At 41.3% G+C, this 25,878-nt stretch overlaps 1 protein-coding gene across 7 annotated transcripts in view; it reads left to right on the top strand.

Moving 5' to 3' along the window:
- Positions 1–25,878, top strand: part of SAP130 (Sin3A associated protein 130) — a 60,140-nt gene that overhangs the window by 29,996 nt on the left and 4,266 nt on the right. For 5 of the 7 annotated variants that reach the window (XM_073625789.1, XM_073625792.1, XM_073625791.1 and 2 more), the window contains 8 exons: positions 3,094–3,235; positions 6,565–6,686; positions 7,253–7,576; positions 17,122–17,296; positions 19,418–19,522; positions 21,287–21,597; positions 22,512–22,763; positions 22,847–22,972. In XM_073625789.1, the coding sequence (XP_073481890.1) occupies positions 3,094–3,235; positions 6,565–6,686; positions 7,253–7,576; positions 17,122–17,296; positions 19,418–19,522; positions 21,287–21,597; positions 22,512–22,763; positions 22,847–22,972 (1,557 nt within the window). The remainder of the gene's footprint in view (positions 1–3,093; positions 3,236–6,564; positions 6,687–7,252; positions 7,577–17,121; positions 17,297–19,417; positions 19,523–21,286; positions 21,598–22,511; positions 22,764–22,846; positions 22,973–25,878) is intronic. The other 2 variants (XM_073625795.1, XM_073625793.1) reach the window with 1 other exon arrangement.

A 25,878-nucleotide genomic window follows, 5' to 3' on the forward strand; every position in this document is an offset into this window, starting at 1 on the left:
GATGGTGTGGAGAATTGAAAGCTAGGGGTGAAGCTAAGTGCATAATGCCAAATTTGGAGGTAACCAAAGAAAGCGCTGTGAGGAAGCTCATGTTTAGTTCTAAGCTTGTCAAAGGATAATAAAACCCTAGTCACTGGATTCACTAATTGTACATAGTGTAAAAGGTTCTTCTGCAACCATGGTGAGCTCATCTGATAAGTTAAACTATCGGGTAGCTTAGGGTTGTAGAGGAAAGATTAGGAAGGGTCACGTGGGGTTGCGTTAGGGTTAGGAGTATGTTTATCAGCAAATAACGAAACTTTAAATTCACATCCCCTAACCATTATACCATTAATGCTGGGGTCCTGTCGGATCTGGGCCACCAGGGGTTCGATACACAGGGCAAAAAGCTGTAGAGAGAGCGGACATCCTTCCCTAGTCCCATTTGAGATGGGAAAGGAGGTTGATGTCGCAAAAGGTGTTTTGATGGAAGCGGATGGAGTTGCATATAGATGTTTAATCGCCCTGAGGAATGGCCCCCCAAAAGCCCAGATATTCGAGGGTAGAAAACATAAAGGGCCAGCTAAGCCTATCCAAGGCTTTCTCAGCGTCTAAACTGAGTAAGAACACTTAATTTTTTTGTCTGTTGATTAGGTCTATTAAATTGATGACTCTTCTAGTCAGAAGCCGGGGCGATCAGCCGCGCAGGGATTGTGGACGGCCAAATTGGGGAGGAGGGGGGAGTCCCCAGTGCTGGAATGATGAGAGGGCTGCCCCGGAGGAAGAGAGAATCATGTTCAGGGTCCTTAGAAGGTGATGGGGCTGGAGAGGGACTCGCCCGCGTTGATGCTGAAGTCGTCCCATCATTTTTTGGAAAGTAGACACTCTAACCCAGTGATGGCGAACCTTGACACTCCAGATGTTTTGGAACTACATTTCCCATGATGCTCAACTACACTGCAGAGTGCATGAGCATCATGGGAAATGTAGTTCCAAAACATCTGGGATGCCAAGGTTCGCCATCACTGCCCTAAGCTGATGGGCATGTTGAGTCCATGGAATATTTTATATTTTGCCACAAGTTTTGCACAAAGTTGTCAGTACATTATATATATTGCTCAAACATGCCATGGGCATATATGAAATTACACCCCAATACATTATGCTGCGTCTCCTGAGTACGGGGACACCACATGTGAGACTTTTTGGGAGCCTAGCCATGTACAGGACCCCGAAAACCAATCACCGCCTCTAAGGGTGTAAAATGGTGATTTCACTTCCTCACTACCTATCACAGTTTCGAAGGCCATGAAATGTCAAGATGGCACAAAATTACCCCATTTTGGAAAGTAAACACCCAAAGGTATTTGCTAAGAGGCATGGTGAGTGTTTTGCATCTTTTTGTTTTTGAAAATGAAGAAGGAAAATGTGTGTGTGTGTCTGTCTATCTATCTATCTATCTATCTATCTATCTATCTATCTATCTATCTATCTATCTATCTATCTATCTATCTATCTATCTATCTATCTATCTATCTATCTATCTATCTATCTATCTTATACACACACACACTTTCCTTTTCTTTCTTCATTTTCAAAAACAAAGAGATGCAAAATACTCACCATGCCTCTTAGCAAATACCTTTGGGTGTTTACTTTCCAAAATAGGGTAATTTTGTGCTATCTTGACATTTCATGGCCTCAAACTGTGATAGGCAGTGAGGAGTGAAATCAAAAATTTACACCCTTAGAAATCGTGGAGGCCGTGCTAGACTGCCAAAAAGTCCCACACATGTGGTATCTCTGTACTCGGGAGAAGCAGCAGAATGTATTTTGGGGTGTAATTCCACATATAACCATGGCATGTTTGAACAATATATCATTTAGTGACAACTTTGTGTTAAAAAAATAAAATTTTTCAAAACTTGAGGCAAAATATAAAAACATTCCATGAAGGCAACATGCCTCTCAGCAAATAGCTTGGGGAGTTTTCTTTTCAAAATGGGGTCATTTGGGGGGGGGGGGGGGGGGTTGTGTTATCTTGCCATTTTATGGCCTTTGAAACTGTGATGAGTAGTGAGGAGTGAAATCAAAAATTGACGCCCTTAGAAATCCTGGAGGCCGTGCTTGGTTTTCAGGGTCCTGTACGTGGCTAGGCTCCCAAAAAGTCTCACATGTGGTATCCCCACACTCAGGAGAAGCAGTAGAATGTATTTTGGGGTGTAATTCCACATATAACCATGCCATGTGTGAGCAATATATCATTTAGTGACAACTGTGTGTTCCATTTTTTTAAATTTTTTTTTGTCATTTTTCAATCGCTTGTGAGTGGGCTCAACATGCCTCTCAGCTATTTCCTTGGGGTGTCTACTTTCCATAATGGGGTCATTTGGGGGGGGAGGGTGTTTGTACTGCCCTGCCATTTTAGCACCTCAAGAAATGAGATAGGCAGTCATAAACTAAAAGCTGCGTAAATTCCAGAATATGGACCCTAGCTTGTAGACGCTATAACTTTTTTGCGCAAACCAATGAATATACGCTTATTGACATTTTTTTTTAACAAAGACATGTGGCTGAATACATTTTGGCCTAAATGTATGACTAAAATTGAGCTTATTGGATTTTTTTTTATCACAAGAAGTAGAAAATATCATTATTATGTATTTATTTTTTTGTTCTTTTGCCGTTTTTATTATATTGCAAAAAAGAAAAAAAAAACAATTACCAGTTAAAGCAGTGCAGTGCCAAATTGTAACAAGTGCTCTGGTCTTTAAGGGGCCAATTCTTGGGGGGCTGAAGTGGTTAAACAAGGCTGCTTGAAGCTGGCAGGAAGCTTTGCATGTTTCCTTGCTAAAACTTGCTATGCACACTGCTCTTATATAGGCATCTTTAATATGGGAACAAACACATTTAGCACTGAATAGGTCAAATTATGCTGTGTAATATCAAAGATGTGTCTAAGCACCTGAATGAGCAACGCAAAGCTTGTATGAGGTTCTTATGTAAAAAAGACAGTAATCTATATTGGGTATAAGGTCTTGAGACACATTGATCTTGTATTCTTTTTATTTTTTTATTTTTGTGATCATGTGTCTGATATATTGTGTTTTTCAGCTAAGGTTGTCCCACAGCAGATCACACATACTTCACCTCGAATACAGTCAGAATATGGAGCAGAGAGAGGTAACCTGATACCTATACCTGGTCACAGAGCTTCACCCAATCCCATGACAATGGAGGCCAGAAGTGAAAACAGGTAAAACCGATTGACATTGATGGTACTGAATGATCAGCTTTCCTGATGGCATGTGGATTGAAAGAAAAGCTACCCTGTTGCAGCCGCCATTTTTTGTTAACTTTAATGCCATGCTAAGGGAATTGTGTGTGTGTGTGTTTTTGTTTTTTTGTTTTTTTTTGTTTTTTGTTTAGTCTAGTTTATTTTTTCGTTTTCAATTCTAGGACTCCTAAGGATTTTTTTGCATCTAATGCTTCGTACACACGATCGGATTTTCCGACAACAAATGTTGGATGTGAGCTGCAACCGTGTGTATGCTCCATCGAACATTTGTTGTCTAGCAGGTTCTCAAATTTTCCTCCAACAAAGTTGTGTACACACGATTGGAAATTCCGACAACAAAAGTCCGACACACAGAAGTTCATGCGTCTCAGAATCAAGCCGAAGGAGCCGCACTGGCTATTGAACCTCCTTTTTCTCGGCTCGTCGTACATCTTGTACGTCACCACGTTCCCATGTTCATAATTGATGGCCAACATTTGTGTGACCTTGTGTATGCAAGACAAGTTGGAGCCAACAAAAATCCACGGTTTTGTTGTCGGAAAGTCTGATCATGTGTACGGCGCATAATTGGACTCCACTTGTTCACTTTGTTGAGCCTGTTGGAAAAAGCCTTATCTGCTTATTATTTTAACCTTCGATAAGTATTTTCCAGATTTTGCTTCTAATTTCATTCTCAGTTTTGCACACATGCTTAAAGTAATTTCAGGTCTAAAGATTACATAAAACCCCCAAAACATATATTTTCTCAATAGTGAACCAAGTGCTGCTTCTTTACCAAACCTCAATCAATATGTAATTATCTAAAAAAAAAAATGATATGTAAATATTAAAGTGCCAGTGCAAAAATCTTAAAAAAAATCCATAAGTGATAACTGAGTGTAAAAGCTGATGAGTTCTTCAAGTGAATATCCAGGGTGCCGTGCTCCCTGCCTGTACCACTCACAACAGTAAAGATCAAGTAGGCATGTGAATGTGCCAAGTGTGATTTGAATGGATATGCTCCTCACTCATCCGATTACCAGATCCTTAGCGATGCAATGTATTCATGGCACATGGTTCAACACAAAGAGGAAGCTGCCTGAAGAAGTGTGTGACCTTGAAAATCGGTGTGCATTCATGATCCTAATCAGTTGTGCAGCATTTGCATATTGAGTGTTTGTTTTATACTTTCAGGTTTGGTATAGAAGCAGCGCTTGGTTCACTTTCCGTAAATGGGGTAATTGATAAGTCCATGGTCATTCAAAGAGTTCTGTAAATGGGAGAACTACAACTACCATCAGTTGGCTTATAGCTGATGAGCACTCTAGGTAGTTCATTGATTCTTCCTGTCATGCAGTTCCTGCCTGCCTGTATGGGAACATCTACACTGACCGTCTGAAGGATCCTGAGATTGCTCCCATGATCTGTTGATTGAGGGTTTAATGCTTTCAAGCAAGGGTCTCAAACTGGCGGCCCTCCAGCTGTTGCAAAACTTCAAGTCCCATTGTGCTTCTGCCTGTGGGAGTCATGCTTGTAACTGTCAGCCTTGCAATGCCTCATGGGACTTTTGCAACAGCTGGAGGGCTGCCAGTTTGAGACCCCTGCTTTAAAGGCTGCTGGAAAAAAAATAAAACCATTTTCCTGCAAAAAGATGCGCATTTATTTATTTTTAAAGGTGAGCTTATCTTTTTAATAGGAATAATATCTTCATGTAAAAATGATTAAAAACAGAAAACCTAAGGCTAGGGATGAAATGAATCATTAATTTTTATATGGTTTACGGAACATTGTAACTGTCAAGCTTGTCACATGGCTTGTGTGTGGGGATGCAACCCTGGTTCATACCAAAAGCCCCACTCCAGGATTGTTTTGTAGTATGGTGGGTAACAGGGTGGGTTGGAGATTGGGATGGTAAAAATCATTTTAGAACCAAGTGGGGCTTTAAACCACAAAACAAACTAAGCTGTACGTCTTACTCTTCTGTTGAGGGACACAGGAATGTATGTAGTTAGTTTATACTGTATCCTGCTGGAAGATTGAACAGTGGCAAACAGCAAAATCATAAGTCAGGCCCCAGCATAACCCTTTCTTTACCCAACCTTGTGTGTGTGTGTGTGTGTGTGTGTGTGTTGGGGGGGTTTTTTTTTTTTTGTTTGTTTGTTTTTTTTCTAGTGTCCTAGGAGGATGGATGTCCTTTCAGTCTTCTAACCAGTTTTTGCACTGGCCCTTTTTTAGCTTTATTTCTTCTTTGTCGATTCTTCTTCAGACAAGGTTCATTGCTGCTTGGGTCTTCTATAAAGCAGCTATCCAAATCGACATGGCAGGGCGTGTCCGCTAATCTGTGTTCTGCATTGTGGCGCTTTCCTGACCCTGTTTGTACTAATACTGTGCAATATCTGGTGTACCTGGCTTAGAAAGGTTGCTTATCTGGCTGGGCAACCTGCTTTATTTGGAGTTTTACGTTGGTGATGCCAAGTTTGGTGGATGGTTAGGCCTGGGGCATTCTCGTGTAGATCACAACTGGGCTTTCCTGCCTGAACTTTTGCTAGATTCCCTTTGGGATCTTTTCTTGCTGGGAGTTATCACTGGTGTTTTTTTGTTCAGTTGGTTAAAAACAGGTCCTTGCGTCCTGTATCCAAATGCATTATTGTGCCACCTGTTATTGGGTTTTGGTTAATCAGCTTCTCACTGGCTCAGGTTTTTTTTTCCGTTGCATGTGGATTTACTCCCTTCTAGCAGTGACTTTTTCTTTCTCAGACTAAAGCATCAGCATGATCCTCCATGCTCTCCCCTTGGTTGTATTGGCATGTTCCTCTGTTCATAAGGTGGCCCTGCTTCATGCATACAGATTTGGGCCTTGGTCTTTCAGGTGGCTTCTAGGCTGCAGGTGGTTCCTGATCCTCCTAGTGAGGCCTGTTAATATTTGTTGCTGGTTTTCCCTGCCTCTCATCTGTATTGTGGCTATTCCAACAGTATCTGAATGTGCCACTCAATACACAAGAAAATCCATTGAGGGACACTGATCCAGCCTTTCTGTGTTTTTGTTTATGCCCTTAGTACTGCTTTTCAGTTTGCTAGTGTCCAGTCCTCCTCCTGTAGGTGGCAGTATAACTCAACTGTATTTGAATTTATCTGTCCCTCCATTGGACAAAAAGATTAATTTTATAGTAAATTCGAAAATCTTTCAGATTAGGACTTTTAGAAATTTATTAAACAAACAAAATTAGCCTTCACCTGTCTTGTTTTGATGTCCGAAATTATTTTTGTCTGGTTTGTTCTTTCATCTTTGTTTTATTTCTGTTTCACAGGCAGCCTGTCCCAGTACAGCTACAGTATTTTCTGCCCACGTATCCCCAATCTGCCTATCCTCTGGCTGCTCACACGTACACCCCTATAACCAGTTCTGTGTCCACTATACGTCAGTATCCAGGTTGGTGTTAGGAATATAATTTTTTTTTTTTATTAATTTTTCTTTGAATGATGTAAGTTAAAGTGTCAATACACCTTGAAATGCTAGAGCACTATAAATTGGCATCATTATGACCTTGAAACCTTGTTTTCTGTCAACACAAGCACCAGGGTTGCCAGCTGTCTGTAAATTTTATAAACAGTTTGTAAAATCCGTAATTTTTTGCAACTGTCCATGAATGTCCATAACGGACATTCACAGACAGATGCAAAAAATTACCAATTTTACCACCTTTTAAATTTGCTGAAAGTTGACAAGCACATTATAACATAAGAGACATGTAATGCAGCTTGCTCTGCTGTTGTATCAGTTGCTATTTGGTCTACACACTGCAGCTAGTAAGTGCTATAGAGCTCCCAAATTGTATACTAGATACTCTGTTGTTGCATAAAAAAATAGGTAAAAGTAACGGTCATCAGTGATTTCAGGAACTTATTTTAAAAAATCTGTTTGTTTTTAAGTTAGATCAGACTTGCTTATGACTGCTTTAATATTGTTTTTCAGTTCATTTGGGTTTCCCTTTTTAGTTTCAGCACAAGCTCCAAACTCTGCAATTACAGCCCAATCAGTGGCTTCCACTGTACACCTGAACCCAATGCAGCTAATAAATGTGGATACATCGCATACCCGTCACATTCAGGGGATCCAACCTGCACCAGTCAATGCACAGGGGATGCAGCCTACACCCTTCAGTACGCAAGGCATTCAGGCTTCACCTATTGGTACCCAGGGAATCCAGCAACCTCCAATTAGTTCACAGGGAATCCACCCTGCAGGATCAATAACCACTCAGGGTGTCCAGACGTCCTCTGTCAACTCCCAGCATGCTTCAAGTGATGCAAAACCTCCTGGTAATGTATTTTATAAATGCAATCACTAGTTGTTTAGCTTAACCACTTAAAGACCGAGCCTCTTTCAGAGCTTTGTTGTTTACAAGTTAAAAACATTTTTTTTTTTTTTTTTGCTCGAAAATTACTTAGAACCCCCAAACGTTATACATTTTTTTTTTTCTAACACCATTGCAATACTTTCTGTCACACTGTATTTGCGCAGCGGTCTTACAAGCACACTTTTTTTTGGCAAAAATACACTTTTTTTTGGCAAAAATACACTTTTTTGAATTAAAAAAAAAATACGACAGCAGTAAAGTTACCGTATATACTTGAGTATAGGTGGATCCGAGTATAAGTCGAGGCCCCTAAATTACCACAAAAAACTCGGAAAAACTTATTGACCTGAGTATAAGACGAGGGTGAGAAATGCAGCAGCTAAGTGGAAAAGAGGGTCAACAATGGCCATCTGCAGCTGCATGCCTCCATGTGTCCCTGTGTATATGTGCATCCTACCTGTGTATGTGTGCATCCTACCTGTGTCCTGTGCATGCCCGTGTGGCGATCTCCATCCTCCATGTTCCGTTCTGCACCAATCAACGTGTATTAAAACCATTCGGCGGCCATTCTTCTGTTCAAAAGCCGTGCCTCCTCCTCGTCTGTGATAGGCAGAACACTCAATTTTTCAGCGGTCAGCCTATCGCGGACATTCTCTCATCCTCATACCACAGACGAGGATGAGAGAATGTCCGTAATAGGCTGTACACTGACTGCTGGGAAATGGAGTTTTCTGCCTATCACAGACGAGGAGGAGGCGTGGCTTTTGAACAGTGGAATGGCCGCTGAATGGTAATATCACACATTGGCTGCCGTCTGTCTGCATGACACGCTGATCATGTAGGCAGACGGCGGTGACTCGAGTATAAGTCGAGGGGGGCACTTTCACCCTAAAAAAAAAAGGGTTGAAAATCTTGACTTATACTCGAGTATATACGGTAGCCCAATTTTTTTTTTTATATTGTGAAAGATAATGTTACGCCGAGTAAATTGATACCCAACATGTCACGCTTCAAAATTGCGCCCGCTCGTCGAATGGTGACAAACGTTTACCCTTAAAAATCTCCATAGGCGATGTTTAAAAAATTCTACAGGTTGCATGTTTTAAGTTAGGGGAGGTCTAGGGCTAGAATTATTGCTCTCGCTCTACCGATCGCGGCAATACCTCACAAGTGTGGTTTGAACACCATTTTCATAAGAAAAAAATCTTTTTTTTTTTTTTTTTTTTTGTTTTTGTTTTTGTTTTTTTTTTTTGTGTCACTTTTATTCCTATTACAAGGAATCTAAACATCCCTTAGTAATAGAAAAAAGCATGACAGGACCTCTTAAAATTGAGATCTGGGGTCAAAAAGACCTCAGATCTCATATTTACATTAAAAGTCATTTTAAAAAATTGGGGAAAAAAATGGCCCTTTAAGAGCTATGGGCGGAAGTGACGTTTTTGACGTCTCGTCCGCCCTGCAGTGATATGGAGACGGGTGGGGGCCATCTTTCCCTCACTCGTCTCCATACCCAGCAAGGGGACAGACGCGATCGCGTCCGCCACTGCCAATGGCTCCGGTAAGCGGCGGAGGGCACCGGATCGTGGCGGGAGGGGGGGCCCCTCTACCGCCGCTGATAAAAGTGATCTTGCGGCGAATCTGCCGCAGAGACCACTTTTATCTATTAGTGGACAGCCCGCTGAAGAAGGGGATACCTTCTGCTAGCTGCTGCCATAACAACAATATCCTCCTTCAAAGTCATCACATAAAACGTCGCTGGGAGGTCCGGAAGTGGTTAAAAAAAAATTCCAAAAATATAGAATAGATATAAATAGATATACATGGGGATATATAGATCTGTTTTATATTTAATAATTATGATTAGCGATCCTCACACAAATGCATCTTTTTCATCTCCGAGGGTTAGGACATTTGGAAGGGGAAATGCAATTAGTTGTGTTGGGAAGCTGTGGGTTAATGCATTGTTAATACTGTAATGACTTAGCGTTATGGAATATGTAACGGCATTCAGACTGAAGTGCTTTATTATTCCATGTCTGCATAGTGTACAACATGGGGTAGTCTGGACTATTGTGTAGCTTACTTCAGAGTATGAGGCAAATTGGAGTATGTCATATACCACGTGATATATGGAAGGGGAGCATCTTGAGTACATCATTCGGCATATTGAATAGAGTTGGGCAGTTTGGGGTACAGCACACTGTATGGAGTGGGGCAATCTGAGTGTGTCATTTACAGCACAGTTTAGAGTGTGATTGTTTAGAGAATATAGCATTCAGCACAGCCAGAATGGGTAGACATTTGTCGGTATCATAATGAACAGAGAATTTTCGCTTGCGTAATTAAAATGTACGCAAATTTATATTTTGCTGACAGGCGGTAAAGTGAAGGGTGGCCAAAAAGTAAAAAAAAAAATTTTTTTTTTTTTTTTTTTTTTTTTTTTTTTTTTTTTTTTTTACAATTATCTGAAAAGTGTGGCGTGCATTTGTATTCAGTACTATCTAACCCTGAGGGCTCGAATAGTCCAGCCTACGTAAACTAGGCCGCATGGACAACTGAGCCCATAAACGTCAAAATCTGAAGAGCAATTGTAAAAGTCCTTCAATTCATACGTTTTCCCTTTTGTGGTAAAGGACTTTTGACCATGCTGATCAGTATAATTGTCTGGTTCACGGGACACTTTAGGAGGCTTTCCTTTTAGATAGTATTGGAAGGCTTGATCAACGTGAGCTTCAGGATAATCTTTAAACTTCTTTTTCAGTAACAAACTTCCATCAATATAGTCGCTCTCTCGTACAGTTCTGTCACAACCGACAGAACTGACCTTTCGGAATATTGTTGATCCACTTAGGAAAATGACAACTGTTGTAATGCAGGTAAGAATTACCTGCAGTAGGTTTTATATAGTTTTTTGAGACTATGGTGGAGGTGACCTCATCGTGACCTAATTCAAGGTCAAGAAACGGTAGCGTATTGGGATTGGTGACAAACGTGAAAGACAGCCCGTGTTGATTCTTATTACAGTATTCCACAAAAAGGTCAATCGCATCAATAGAACCATCCCAGATTATAATTATATCATCGATGTAGCGACCGAAAAAAAACAATATTTTGTGCGAAGGGGTTATTTTGTAAAATATATAGATAGGTTTGCATAAGAGAATGCAAAATTAGCGCCCATAGCAGTTCCTTGTATCTGCACAAAAAATCACAGTCAAAATTGAAATATCTATGTGTCAAACAAAAAGACGTAGCATCCAAAAAGAAGGAGGAGGTTACTTTCTGATGTGACCACATACAAAAAAATCAGTAAGGACCCTACTTTGGAATTTACCAAAGAAATCAATTTTCTGGTCTCTACGGCCTTCCAAAAAAATATTATGAATAAATCTGAGAAGTCCTTTCTTCTTAAAGCGGGGGTTCACCCACACCGGCAAAAAAAAAAATAATAAAAGCCAGCAGCTACAAATACTGCAGCTGCTGACTTTTAATACATAGCCACTTGCCTGTCCCAGGGTCCAGCGATGTCGGCAGGGGACGCCGAGAACCCGCTCGGTTCTCGGCAGCTGCCGCCGCCATCCTAGGTGAGGGAATCAGGAAGTGAAGCGTTGCGGCTTCACTTGCCGGTTCCCTACTGCGCATGCGCGAATCGCGCTGCGCGTCCCTAGTGGTCCCCGCTCTCTCCTGGGAGCTGTGTGTTCTCAGCAGACAGCGCGGTCGGGACGGGAAGAGGCATAGACTCCCATGGGAGTCTATGCCGGAAGTGGGTGCAAATACTTGTCTTAGACAGGTATCTGCACCCCCCTCCCCCCTGAAAGGTGCCAAATGTGACACCGGAGGGGGGGAGGGTTCCGAAAAGTGGAAGTTCCATTTTTGTGTGGAACTCCGCTTTAAGGACTTCTATCAAATTCCCTTATTTTACCATCTTCCCAAAGTGCATTTAAACTTTGACAATCCTCCAGGCAGACCAGTTGTAGTTGCCATGGATAGTGTTGCCACGGGTTTAAGTTTGTATATCGATAAATTTCTTCAACCCATTGTCCATCAGTTGCAATCTTATATTAGGGTTGGAACCCACTTACTTGAACTCCTTTCTGCATACAAGTGGGAGCCAAGCTATGTTTGGCTCTCACTTGATGTCAATTCATTATATACATCCATTCCTCACTCCTTCAGACTAATAGTTTTGGAGCATTTCCTGGCCAAGGATCCTTGCATTAACCCCGCTAGGCATCCTTTATTTTGGATGCTACGTCTTTTTGTTTGACACATAATTATTTCAGTTTTGACAGTGATTTTTTTTTTTTTTTTTTTTGTGCAGATACAAGAAACTGCTATGGGCGCTAATTTTGCGCCCTCTTATGTAAACCTATCTATGGGTTTTTGGGAGAATCTATATATTTTCCAAAATAACCCCTTCGCACAAAATATCGTTTTTTTTTCGGTCGCTACATCCGACGATATAATTATAATCTGGGATGGTTCTGTCGATACGATTTACCTTTTTGTGGAATACTGTAATAAGAATCAATACGGGCTGTCTTTCACGTTTGTCACCAATCCCAATACGCTACCTTTTCTTGACCTTGAATTAGGTCACAATGAGGTCACCTCCACCATAGTCTCAAAAAACTATATAAAACCTACTGCAGATATTCTTACCTACATTACAACAGTTGTCATTTTCCTAAGTGGATCAACAATATTCCGAAGGGTCAGGTCTGTCGGTTGTGACAGAACTGTACGAGAGAGCGACTATGTTGATCAGAGTTTGTTACTGAAAAAGAAGTTTAAAGATTATTCTGAAGCTCACGTTGATCAAGCCTTCCAATACTATCTAAAAGGAAGACAAGAACTCCTAAAGTGCCCCGTGAACCAGACAATTATAATGCACGGTTTATCACTACCTTTCATTGTAACTTCAAAAAAATGGAAAACATTTTGAACAGACATTGGAGCATCCTATTGCAGGATCCATTACTGAAACCCGTTCATTCCAGAGACACCGAGGGTTACATACCGTAGGGCGCCTAATCTGAAAACAAAAATGGCTCCTAGTAAAATTAAATCTAGATGCAACCCCTCTAAAAAGCCTGTTCTTATCCCATTGGTCTAGATGTTTCAGTGCCGTAAGCCCCTTTGCAAAACTGGCAAATACGCTCAGCATGGTCAAAAGTCCTTTACAAAAGGGAAAACGTATGAATTGAAGGACTTTTACAATTGCTCTTCAATTTTGATGTTTATGGGCTCAGTTGTCCATGCGGCCTAGTTTACGTAGGCTGGATTATTCGAGCCCTCAGGGTTAGATTCGGAGAACATAGGAGAGCAATTGAAGGTGGTACCGACCCGCATAGTGTCCCTAGACACTTTTTTCAAGCTCATCAACAGTCTACGGTTGGCCTGCAGGTCTGGGTGATTGAGCAAATCTCTAACTCTCTCCCAGTAGCAGAGTGTTTTAAAAAGCTGTGTGCGAGAGAAACGTTCTGGATTTCAAATTTAGACGTTCTCTCACCCAGTGGCATTAACGAAGGAATCGAAATTTCTACCATTTTATAAAATCACTTACTATATTCCTTTGTATTAGCTTTTACCTTTTTGGCATTATCTCTAGCTTCTATTGGTTGTTTTTAATAGTATTTACTACACCTAGTCTCATTGTTCTTAAATATGATTATTTTTTAGATTTATTTTTTTTTCACGTCACCTCGGCCATGTGTTTATTTTTTTAATGCCATTCCAATGGTAACATATTACTTATGACATTTGTCCAGAACAGCTTATATGATTGTTTTTTAATTGCCCTGTTTTTTTATAATTGCTTCGTTTTTAGCTTCATATTGTGTTTGTTTTATACACACGCCCCTAATATCTTGCTTGTTACATGACCCCGCCCACGTTCCCATGTCAGCCTTCTAGTCATGCTATTTCTATTTGCACCTAGAGGCACCTCTCTACTTGTGTTATGTTGCAGCTGAGGAATTGGTTTCTACCCTAGCAGATTTGTATCAGAATGTTTATGATGTCTGACTTGTTTTGCGCCTATACTTGTTATATTGTCAGCAATGGCATGCAATGCCAAACTGCTGCTAATAAAGCAAACCGAATCTTGGCATGCATTAAAAAAGGGGATTAACTCCAGAGATGAAACAATAATTCTCCTGCTCTACAAGACTCTGGTCCAGTTCTGGGCACCAGACCTCAGGAAGGATGTACTGGAAATGGAGCGAGGATAGAGAAGGGCGACAAAGCTAAGAAAAGGGACAGGAGGATATTAGTTATGAAGGAAGGTTACGTTCACTGAACTTATTCTCTCTGGAGATGAAACGCTTGAGAGGGGATGCTATTTTAATTTACAAATACCACGCTGGTGACCCCACAATAGGGATAAAACTTTTCCGTGGAAGGGAGTTTAATAAGACATGTGGCCACTCATTAAAATTGGAAGAAATGAGACTTAACCTTAACCACTTCAGCCCCGGAAGAATTCACCCCCTTCCTGACCAGAGCGCTTTTTGCGATACGGCACTGCGCCGCTTTAACTGACAATTGCGCGGTCGTGCGACGTTGCACCCAGACAAAATTGACGTCCTTTTCCCCACAAATAGAGCTTTCTTTTGGTGGTATTTGATCACCTCCTGCGGCTTTTATTTTTTGCGCTATAAACAAGAGCATCAATTTTGGGGAAAAAAAGCAATATTTATTTGCTATAATAAATATCCCCCGAAAAACATATAAAAAAAATAAATTATTTTTCAGTTTAGGCGGATATGTATTCTTCTACATATTTTTGGTAAAAAAAAAAAAAAAAATCGCAATAACCGTATATTGATTGTTTTGCTCAAAAGTTATAGCATCTACAAAATAGGGGATAGATTTATGGCATTTTTAGTATTATTATTAGTAATGGCGTCTATATCTATATATATATATATCCTATCTATCTATCTATATCTATATCTATATATATTCGTGATTGCGGCAGACACATCGGACACTATTTTGAGACCAGTGACATTTATACAGCGATCAGTGCTTAACACTAGGGGGCGATCAAGGGGTTAAGTGTGTCCCAGGGAGGGATTCTAACTGGGGGGTGATCCCTATCGTCTCGCTAGGCAGAACAGGGAAATGCCTTGTTTACATGGGCATTTCCCCATTCTACCGCTCTGCGTCACGATCGCGGGCCCTCGGCGGACATAGAGTCCGCGGAACCTGTGGGCACGCTCACGGAGTACGCATCGGCGCACGCACTCAGGGGACGTACAGGTACGCCCATTTGCCCAGCCGTGCCATTGTGTCGACGTACATCGTCGTGCGCTGGTCGGCAAGCAGTTAAACTTTGTAGAGGGTTCTTTTACTGTAAGAGCGGCAAGGATGTGGATTTCCCTTCAACAGGCCCTGGTTTCAGTGGGGAGCATCGATAGTTTAAAAAAGCTATTAGATAAGCACCTGAACGACCGAAACATACAGGGTTATAAAATGTAATACTGACATATAATCACACACATAGGATGGACTTGTCTTTTTTCAACCTCACCTACTATGTGTTATAGATAGATGTCTTGCGAGCTACCAATGAAGAGTGTCCAAAGAATGTTTTAAACGTAAGAGATCCAATCCACAGCCGCTAAGCATATACACACTCCCATAATCTGTTTATAAAATATTAAAAATAAACAAATGCAGTGCTATGTGTGTGTTGTGTTTTTTTTTTTTTTCTAATAAAAATATATATATATATAATTTCTTTCACTGTGCACTTGCTTGACAAGTATTTAAATTTATATATTTTTTCACCATTTATATTCTTTGGGAATTCAAGTTGCTCCAACATTCACTCGCGCATTGCCCATGGCAATTATCTATTTTTTTTTTCACCTGAGTGAGTGATGCATCACATAGCGCTGCATTTGTTTATTTTCAGTTTTCTACTATGTAAGTCATTTTGGTTAATTCTCTGCCAGCTTTGCACATCTAGAGTAAAGTTTTTGCCCGTTCTAATTTGCGAAATTGCTTAAGATTGTCAGATTGAATGGAGAGCATCCGCGAACAGCAATTTTCATGTCTTGCCACAGATTCTCAATTGGATTTAGGTCTGGACTTTGACTGTGCCATTCTAAGCCATTCCATTTGTAGCTCTGGCTGTATGTTTAGGGTTGTTGTCCTGGTGGAAGGTGAACTTCTGCCCCAGTCAAGTCTTTTGCAGACTCCCACCTAAACCGGCCGCTGATCACACAGCAACGCTGTCTGTCCCTGTTCTCCGTTTCAGGGAACGAATCGAGGCAGAATCTTTGCCTGAATTCATCCCTGAAATATAAAAATTCTCCTGCTGCATCCATTCTGCGTAGGTGTGAACCCAGCCTAACAGGTTTTCTTCTAAGATTGCCCTGTATTTGGCTCCATCCATCTTCCCATCAACTCTGATCAGCTTCCCTGTCCCTGCTGAAGAAAAGCATCCCCACAACATGATGCTGCCATCAGCATGTTTCATGGTGGGGATGACGTGCTCAGGGTGATGAGCAGTGTTAGTTTTCCGCCACATATAGCGTTTTGTTTATAAAGCCAAAAAGTTCAATTTGGTCTTATCTGACCAGAGCACCTTCTTCCACGTTTGCTGTGTCCCCCACATGGCCTCTCGCAAACTGCAAACAGGACTTCTTATAGCTTTCTTTCAACAATGGGTTTCTTCTTGCCACTGTTCCATAAAGGCCAGATTTGTGGAGTGCATGACTAATAGTTGTCTTGTGGACAGATTCTCCCAACTGAGCTGTGGATCTCTGCAGCTCCTCCAGAGTTATCATGGGCCTACTGGCTGCTTCTCTGATTAATACTCTCCTTGCCCAGCCTGTCAGTTTAAGTGGATGGCCTTGTCTTGGTAGGTTTGCAGTTTTGCCATACTCTTCATTTTCGGATGATGAATTGAACAGTGCTTCATGAGATATTCAAAGCTTGGGATATTTTTTTATAATCTAACCCTGCTTGGCCTTCATGATGCTGTTTGTTCACTAAGGTTCTCTAACAAACCTCTGAGGGCTTCACAGAACAGCTGTATTTATACTGAAATTAAATTACAACCAGGGGGACTTTATTTCCTAATTGGGTGACTTCTGAAGGCAATTGGTTCCACTAGATTTTAGTTAGGGGTATCAGAGTAAAGGGGGCTGAATACTAATGCACACCACACTTTTCAGATATTTATTTGTAAAACATTTTGGAAACCATTTATCATTTTCCTTCCACTTCACAACTATGTGCCACTTTGTGTTGGTCTATCACATAAAATCCCAATAAAATACATTTATGTTTTTGGTTGTAACATGACAAAATGTGGAAAATTTCAAGGCACTGTATATCCTTTTCTAGGGCAGTGCTGTGTATGTTTTTTTTTTTTTTTTCTATTTAATTTTCATTTCGTATTACATTTCTTGATCCATTTAGATATGCATGTGACTTATCCTTTCCAGAAACAAAGTGGAGGGTTTGTGAATGTCTTTTCTTTATTTTCAGTTGTCCTTGCAGAAGGGGCAACAATTGTTGCCAATCCTCTAAGCACTTTCACCACAACCCCAGCTAATGCAGCTGTCATGCAGAGCCACAATCAGAGTCCAGGTATGGGCAATTCCCCTGCTCAGGGATCCTCTCCCAGGCCCAGCATCTTGCGCAAGAAGCCTGCCACTGATGGGTATGTTTGTCTATTCTCTAAGACATTGCTTTTTAATTAAAGTTAAAGTGCTGGCACATGTAGAAGTAGTCTTATCACATCAGTTTATGCTTGTTTTATTTGCATGTGCATTTAATTCCAGTATTTTGTGTTCACTTTCTAGTGTCCTCCCCTGCTGTCAGGCAAACTTAATTTTCACGTATAAAATAGTTTTTTTGCAGTGGCAGTTTTTGGCTGCCTAGAATTACCTCTTACCTGCAGCACTACTGTGTGTTATAACTGTAAGCTCTAAAGCAGGAAAACTTAGCCACAGTAGTAGATGTCAATAATGGTGTTATAGGTTAATTGAAATGCTGTATATCTAGGGTGCGGCAAAACAGTAAATTGTAGCATTGTATTCTGTTCCATTGAAATCACTGTGGAAATAGACTAGTCTCTCTGTGCTTCTCTTTGGGAAATGCAGTAGTTTGCCAAGCCCATTCATAGCCACAGCTACAGTTCTGCAATTAGTAACACTCTGCTGTGCATTTTATTGCAGCCTAAATGTATACAGTGTATAGCTTGGGCTTTAAATGTAGATTTGCAGTTTACCTTTTAAATGTCAAATCTGTGTCTATGCAAACAAATTTTAGGATTTTTTTTTTTCTTTTCCTGCTACATTCCCTGCAACGGTGCTTTAGCAATATTTAAGATTCCTCTGACACCCACTCAGTAAGAAGTATTTCTTGGTGACTTTCCAACCCCCCTCTCCCCTGTTTTTGGCTGAGTGGGAACTAATGTCTCCAGGCATGCCTGGATATTTTTGAAAAGTAATTTTGACTATTTATCATAACATGAGTTTTATTTTAAGGATACACCAACTCTAGCCATGAATCTTTCCCTGTCACAATAACTGTTGCTTGTTATAGCATATCAAGGTTTTGGATGGTACAGGAAAAGCTTTACAGCAAATCCAGAGATTCAATAAGCCAGTGTTTCTCAACTCCAGTTCTCAAGGCGCCCCAACAGGTCATGTTTTCAGGATTTTCCTCAGATGAAACAGCTGTGGTAATTACTAAGGCAGTGAAACTGATCAAATCACCTGTGGAAAATAATGGACAGTCTGAAAACATGACCAGTTGGGGCGCCTTGAGGACTGGAGCTGAGAAACACTGCAATAAGCTACTTGCCAGCCTTAAGCCATTTTTTTTCACACCCTGGACTTAAAGCGGAGTTCCACCCAAAAATTGAACTTCCTTTTTGGGGGGGGGGAGCGGGCACCCTGTTTTTACAGGCACCCAGCTCCCATTTCCTCCCCTAGCACCGGAAGGAAGATCACCTTTCCCTTCTCCCTCCCTGCCATCTTCTTTAAAATAGGTGGAACTCCACTTTAAATGATTAAAACAAGTTTATGGCTGCAGCTATGAGATTGGGATCTTTTTTCCTTTCTTTCCCTTTCTTTCAGCCAACAATCATCTATTTAGTAAACGTGGTTTAGACAGCTGTAGATCACTTTCCTCCAGGGCACCCAGGTGGCAATAAACTGCCCCAATAGTGAGAGCAGAAGGATACCAAGAAACACCTATTCCCTGATCTCCTCTGGAGGTAATGAAACCAGAAACATCAAGCATTTCTTCACTTCCTACCTTAGGAAGCAGCTAATCAAGTGTGAACTAAGCTTAATTGGCTGTAGTGTTAGGGAAGACATTTGGGGTCTAATAAACCCCTAATGTCACCACAGAGAGAACTTGTTGCCTGTCCATGCTATCACATGAAAAATTTTAAGTACCATTGTTTTTCATCATTTCACAGGTGCACACAATTTTGAGACTTTGACATTTTGGGTATCTGTTTATTCACTGCAACCTTAGTTTTTTATATCTTGCCCAAAAATGGTGTATGTGTGTGTTTTTTGGAATGCAATTTATTTTGGTGTGCCTTTTATTGATGATAAACTCTTTGCCTGTCATTCTAGGTAAAATATCTGCCTGCTTATAGCATGGTACTGTAGTTCTTACTGGTCAGCCAGTGGCTCTATAGTGTTGCACAATGCAGCTAGTGAAAGATAAATAGTTTTTGCTTTGTAATGATAACTTTGCACACTGTACTTTGCTATGTTTTTTATAGACTTTATTGCTCATCCACTGTATGTTTCTTTAACAGGCTATCTGTTAGAAAAAGCCTTATTCCTCCACATCCAGGAGATGCAGTAAGCCCACGCCACGACAGCTCTATGCGAAGCACGTCTGCTTCACCTCGGCCTGCTGGGTAATTCAGATGTACAATTCATGGGGATCTAAAGGGGAACCTGTGATGAAGGAAATGCGAGAGCTTCTATTATTGACTGTTAAGATGTAGACTCTGGGGCTATCATCTAATTCTGGCTTATCTTTCCAGTGAGTTACTGGAGTGTGCCGTCAGTGAAGATTTAAGTGTGACCCACACACACACTTGTGCATCTCATTGACCTATTAGGCTACATTTACACCACCACATGGGCGCAGATGGTTTGTTGCATTCAGAAGTGGCAACACTCTGTGCTATGGCCGTATACAGAGTCTCCAATTAGCTGCGGTCAGTTTGTGTGGGGCCAGAATTCTGCAGAAACGTCTACCCTGGGCACACACTGGGGTTGATTTAGTAAAAGTCTGATTCAGCTATGGATGGTAGCCTATTGGCTTCTAACTTTAGCTTGTTCAATCAAAGCGGAGTGCCGCCTGCCCCTTTAAAAATCAAGTCAGCACCTACACATACTGTAGCTACTGACTTTTAACCTTAGGTCACTTAACCTGTCCAGGAGTCTAGCGATGTCAGCACTGCAGCTGATGTTTACATCGGCTGGTCGGGTGCTGCCGCTACCATTGCTAGTAAGGAAACCCAGCAGTGTAGCCTTTTGGCTTCACGACCGGGTCCCTACTGCGCAGGCGCGCTGCGCTCACTGGCCCGGCAGAAGGGGAGGGAGGAGGGGGGTCGAGCTGCTGATGTACTTCGCCGTGGCCCAGTCTCCCTGAAGTGGGGACAGAGTACCTGTAAAAAAAACATGTACCCGCTCACCCCTGAAAGGTACCAAATGTGAACAAGTTGGATAAGCAGAGGTTCCACTTTTGGGTGGCAGTCCGCTTTAAGCTCTGACAAAACAAAAAAGTAGAAGCTGATTAGTTTCATTGTAGAGCTACACCAGATTGTGCACTCTCCAGTTTTAGTAAATCAACTCCACTGTGTCCAAGGTCGAATGGAGGCTCTATTCACATGTAACTGAGCAGTTACAGCCAAACAGCACCTGCCATTGATTTGTTCGGTGTACAAATCTGACAGCTGCCATTGACTGCTGCTGGTGGCACACAGTGTGTACAGGCAGCATTTAGAACCACAGGCAGGAATCTACAGATTCTTGCTGGTGGCTGCCCTTGGCTGCGTGAAAGTAGCCTGAAGTTCAGACAAAAAAATAAAAAAATCAGCACAAGGCACATAACTTTCAGTCAGTAGGATGTGTACTTTGTACCAATGCCTCTTTTGTTAGTTGAAGTCTTCCCCCTTTTCGGTGCAGCAGGGGTTAAAAACTAATGGTTGTCACAGGCTTTCATCAGCCAAATTTATCCCTGGCTTTTCCTTCCAGCTGCTGCATTCGTAGAGGCTGTACTACAGCTTCAATGAATGAAAAGGATTTATGAATGGAGGAAGGGTTGATTATTGATGGGTCTGACCCTTTCATTCATAGATCACATTTCATTCATAGAAGCTGTAGTATGGTTTCCATGAACGGCGGAGCTGACCCAGCATAGTAGGGCTCTCTTGACAGCCTATGACAGCCCGTTATTTATATTAACCCCTGCTGCAGCCAGAAGATTACTTCCTGTCATGGCAACAAAACAGGAAGTGACAAAGTGTTTCCTGTAGAGATACAGACAGCCATAAAAACGCTTCATCTACCAAAAGATGTGCAGATTACTGTCATTATGTTTTAAACACGCATTTTTTAAAGCAATTTTACACACTTTTTTTTTTTTAATTATTTTTCCTTTCTTTTCTTAGTGTAAAACCAAAAGCCGAACCTCACATTTCCGTGACTCCAGGCGTGACTGGGGATCCAGGCACAGGTGGTGATCAGCCGAGTGCAGCTGCATCTCTGCCCTCTTCTCATCATCCTGCAGCTGCTGTGCCCAGCCCACCATCTCAGCCTATGCCTGGACCCCTTCCCAGCAGCATCCATGTTCCTCCTGTTACTGTTCCTGCCTTATCTGCACCTCCACCTCTCCTGAGCAGTGCACCTTCAGGAGCAGCAGTCCCTGAGGCGAAAGTGAAGGAGGAGGCAGAACCAATGGATATAACTAGGCCAGTTTCAGGTTGGTAATTTTATGATGTCCTGCTTAGTTTTTATCTAGATAAAGTTTTGGCTAGTTTAATCTGCTTCAAGGAGTTGTGTGACAATTTTCTCCCTTATGTCTTTTCATTTATAAAGTCCAGGGTACACACAGAATAAACCTCGTCTGTTTAATTCATGATTTGTTTTAGGCTTTTTCCCCCCTTTAAATTGTAACATTAGGCTAAGTTATAAAAATGAGCAAACGGGCAGGATTTTTAATGCAAAAGGCATTCTTTGTCTCTTCCGCTCTAAAACTACTTATCTGCCTGTCCACCGGGCACACACAGCTCACTGTACAAATTCAGCAATGGCAAATTTGGCTGAATTCCCACGCATGCATGGCAGTGACGTCATCCCCACTGGTGGGTTTTTCTTCCTTTCTTCTTCCCTGCATCGCATGCGAGCACATTGTGATACCTGCAAACAAAGCCTGCGCCGTCCCCGCTGCAGGCCGCATCCATCTTCGCCCATCTTCCTTCCGGGGCCACGGACTCCGGCTCTGTGACTGCCCGGAACCGCGTGATGTCACTCCCGCACATGTACGCCGGAGCCGCCGGTCACGGCACACTCACCTAAAGAAACAGCACCGGCGGCCGTACCTTCAGAGTGCATGTGCTGATGACCTCATCAGCGCAGTAAATGGTAAATATCTCCTGAATGCCACACGTTTAGGAGAGATTTACAGTACCTATAGGTAAGTCTAGAATAAGGCTTACCTATAGGTAGAACTTCCACTTTAATAAGTTTTTCTACTTAACTTGTCGAACTCCCAACATAAAATCCCATTGACAGTTGGGATTATGCTTGCTGTTTTGGAATTTCTTTAACTAGGATAGGAGATTTCAATAAGCTGTTGCTGCAGTTATCCAATTTTTTTTTTTTTCATTTATCCAGCAGTTCATCCACTGACCCCTGGATCTGTCGCCTCCCCACTGGTTCTTCTTGCCAATAATATCTCTGTGTCTGCTGGGGAATTGCCTCCAGGAGCCTCTCCCCGCAAGAAACCTCGCAAACAGCAGCATGTTATATCAACTGAAGAGGGAGACATGATGGAGACCAACAGCACAGATGAGGAAAGATGTCACACAGTAAAGCCCTTAACATCAAGGCCAGAGAAGCGCAAGTCTCCTCCTAAGGAGTACATAGGTATTGTAGCTTTCTCTCCTAATCTGTTTAGATTCAATGTTTTAATTGTCTTGTGTTTGTAAAATCTGTTTGTTTAATTGCAGATGAGGAAGGTGTACGTTACGTTCCTGTTAGGCCTCGACCTCCTATTACGCTGCTGCGCCATTATCGTAATCCTTGGAAAGCAGCTTACCATCATTTCCAACGTTATAGTGATGTACGGGTCAAAGGTCAGTAACCTAAAAAGGCAAAATGATATACTAAAATATGCAGTATTTGCTTTTGTTTGGTCTTGGAGTGACAGGGAGGTGTGTGTGTATATATTATATATTTTCACACATACACACACCTCAGCAAAAAAAGTGGTGTTTTAATTAGTATCTCAATGAATACATGAATAATTTCCAAAATTTTGACATGACAACTGAGCTTTATAGAACATTTGTTCAGCTCATTACATGAAAGTAAGGTTAATAATATAACTTGGATTACAAAATCTTCAGTTTTACTCAAATTAGTTGATTCAAAAATGACTACATCCCATAACAAATCCTTCTACATCTAGTATTTTGTATGACCTCCATGATTTGTAAGGACAGCATCAAGTATTGGGCATGAAATGAACAAGTTGGCGACATATTGCAAAATCCATCTTTTTCCATTCTTCAAGAATGAACTCTTGTAGAGCCTGAATGCTGGATGGAGAGTGATGCTTAACTTGTCTCTTCAGAATTTCTCATTGGTGTTTGTTTGGGTTCAGATCAGGAGACATACTTAGCCACTGAATCACTTTCACCCTGTTCTTCAGAAATGCAACAGTGGCTTTGGATGATTGTCATGTTGGAAAAGTGCACGACGACCAAGGACACGGAGTGATGGTAGCATCTTCTCTTTCAATATAGAGCAGTACATCTGTTACATCATGATACCATCAAGGAAATGCAGCTCCCCAACATCAGCAGCACTCATGCAGCCCCACCAGAGGACACTGCCCCCACCACGTTTTACTATAGGCACCATATAGTTTTCTTTGTGCTCCTCAGCTTTGCGATGCCATACAGTTTTGAAGCCATCAGTTGCAAAAACATTTATTTTTGTCTCACCACTCCAGAGTACAGAGTCCCAATAGTCGTCTTCCTTTTCAGCATGGGTCCTGGTAAATTCTAGGCAGGCTTTTTTTTTTTTGCATGGGATTCAGGATAGGCTTCCTTCATGGACCACACCCATGCATGCAATTCCTCTGCAGTGTACACAGTGTAGTGTCACGGGAAACAATCACCCCAGTTTGGCTTTCCACTTCTCTAGCTAACTGCAGTGAACTTGCATGATGATTATTTTTTTTTTTTTTTTTTCCTTTAACCCTTCTCATCAGCATACGCCGCTCCTGTCGAGGTGTTAACTTCCGTGGACGTCTGTAAGATGGTTGCAGCTCCATCTTTGTTAAATTTTTGTATCACTTTTGCTACAGGATTCTGACTGATGAGTAAAGCTTTGCTGATCTTCTTGTAGCCTTCACCTTTCTTGTGTAAAGAAATTATTTTCGTAGGCTTTGTGACATTTCTCGCCCATGTGGTGCCATTGCTGACATGGAGGGGTTTTCCTTAAGTAACCTGGTAAATGAATAATTAAATTCACCTGTAGTTGAATTCTTGTAAATTTAGGATTTTGTTGTCTAAAATTTAGCTTTGCTCCTTAGACCTTCATTTGGGTGTAATTCCTTTTTGCAACATGGTCTTGAATGAATTTGTTAGGAAAAAATACTTTTTTGTATGTGCAAACTAACAAATCTTGGTTGAAATCAATGGCCCGCGTTTGTGGGACTATTTTGTAGTATAGTGTCCCATAGAAAATTATCAGTTTTGCAAAAAAAACTAAATCGTCCAAATATTTTACAAAGCAGATTTTTATTTTTATTTTTTTTACATTAAAGCGAAGTTCCACCCAAAAATGGAACTTCCACTTATCTGATTCCCCCCTCCTGTGCCACATTTGCCACCTTTTGGGGGAAGCGGATACCAGGTTTTTGTTTTTTGTTTTTTACAGCTACCCTGTCCCCACTTCTGGGAGACTGGGCTGCGGCGAATTACGTCAGCAGCTCGGTCCCCTTCCTCCTCACTCCCCTTCAGCCGGACCAGTGCAAGAGCGCAGTGTGCTTCGCGTATCCGCAGTAGGGACCCGGTCGTGAAGCCGAAAGGCTACACTGCCAGGCTCCCTTACCCCCAGTGGCAGCAGCAGCACCCGACCAGCCGATGGAAACATCGGCTGCAGTGCCGACATCGCTGGACTCCAGGACAGTTAAGGGTCCTAATGTTAAAAGTCAGCAGCTACAGTATGTGTAGCTGCTGACTTTTTATTTTTAAAGTGGAGGGCGTAACTCTGCTTTAACCACTTGACCTCCGTAAGATTTACCCCCTTTCATGACCAGGCCATTTTCTGCGATACGGCACTGCATTATTTTAACTGACAATTTTTTCCCAGAAATGGAGCTTTCTTTTGCTGGTATTTAATCACTTCTGTGGTTTTTTTATTTTTTGCGATAAACTGAAAAAGACCGTCAATTTAGGAAAAAAAATAAAAACAAAACATTTTTTTTACTTTCGGGTATAAAAGATATCCAATAAAATAATTTAAAACAAAATCAAATTTCTTCGGAAATTTAGGCCAATATGTATTCTGCTATGGTAAAAAAAAAAAATCCCAATGAGCGTATTAGTTTGCGCAAAAGTTATATTGTCTACAAACTATGGGGTGTTTTTGATTGATTTTTACTAGTAAAGTCGCTGACTTTTATTTAATTCAAAATAGTGTATTTTTTCAAAAAAAAAGTGCGGTTGTAAGACCGCTGCGCAAATACGGTGTGACAGAAAGTATTGCAACAACCACCATTTTATTCTACAGGGTGTTAAAAGAAATATATATAATGTTTGGGGGTTCTAAGTAATTTTCTAGCAATAAACCTGTTTTTAACTTGTAAACACCAAATTTCAGAAAGATGCTCGGCCCCTAAGTGGTTAAGATAGATTAGTGTCAGGGTCTTGCTGTTGAGTCACGGTGGTATCAGAGTCTAACCATACATCCCACACCTTATTAAATTTTTTCTTCAGGCAGCCCTTGTATGTGTAGGTTTCTTTATACA

The sequence above is a fragment of the Aquarana catesbeiana genome, linkage group LG04 (genome assembly GCF_042186555.1).
Source record: "Aquarana catesbeiana isolate 2022-GZ linkage group LG04, ASM4218655v1, whole genome shotgun sequence".
Lineage (NCBI taxonomy): Eukaryota > Metazoa > Chordata > Amphibia > Anura > Ranidae > Aquarana > Aquarana catesbeiana.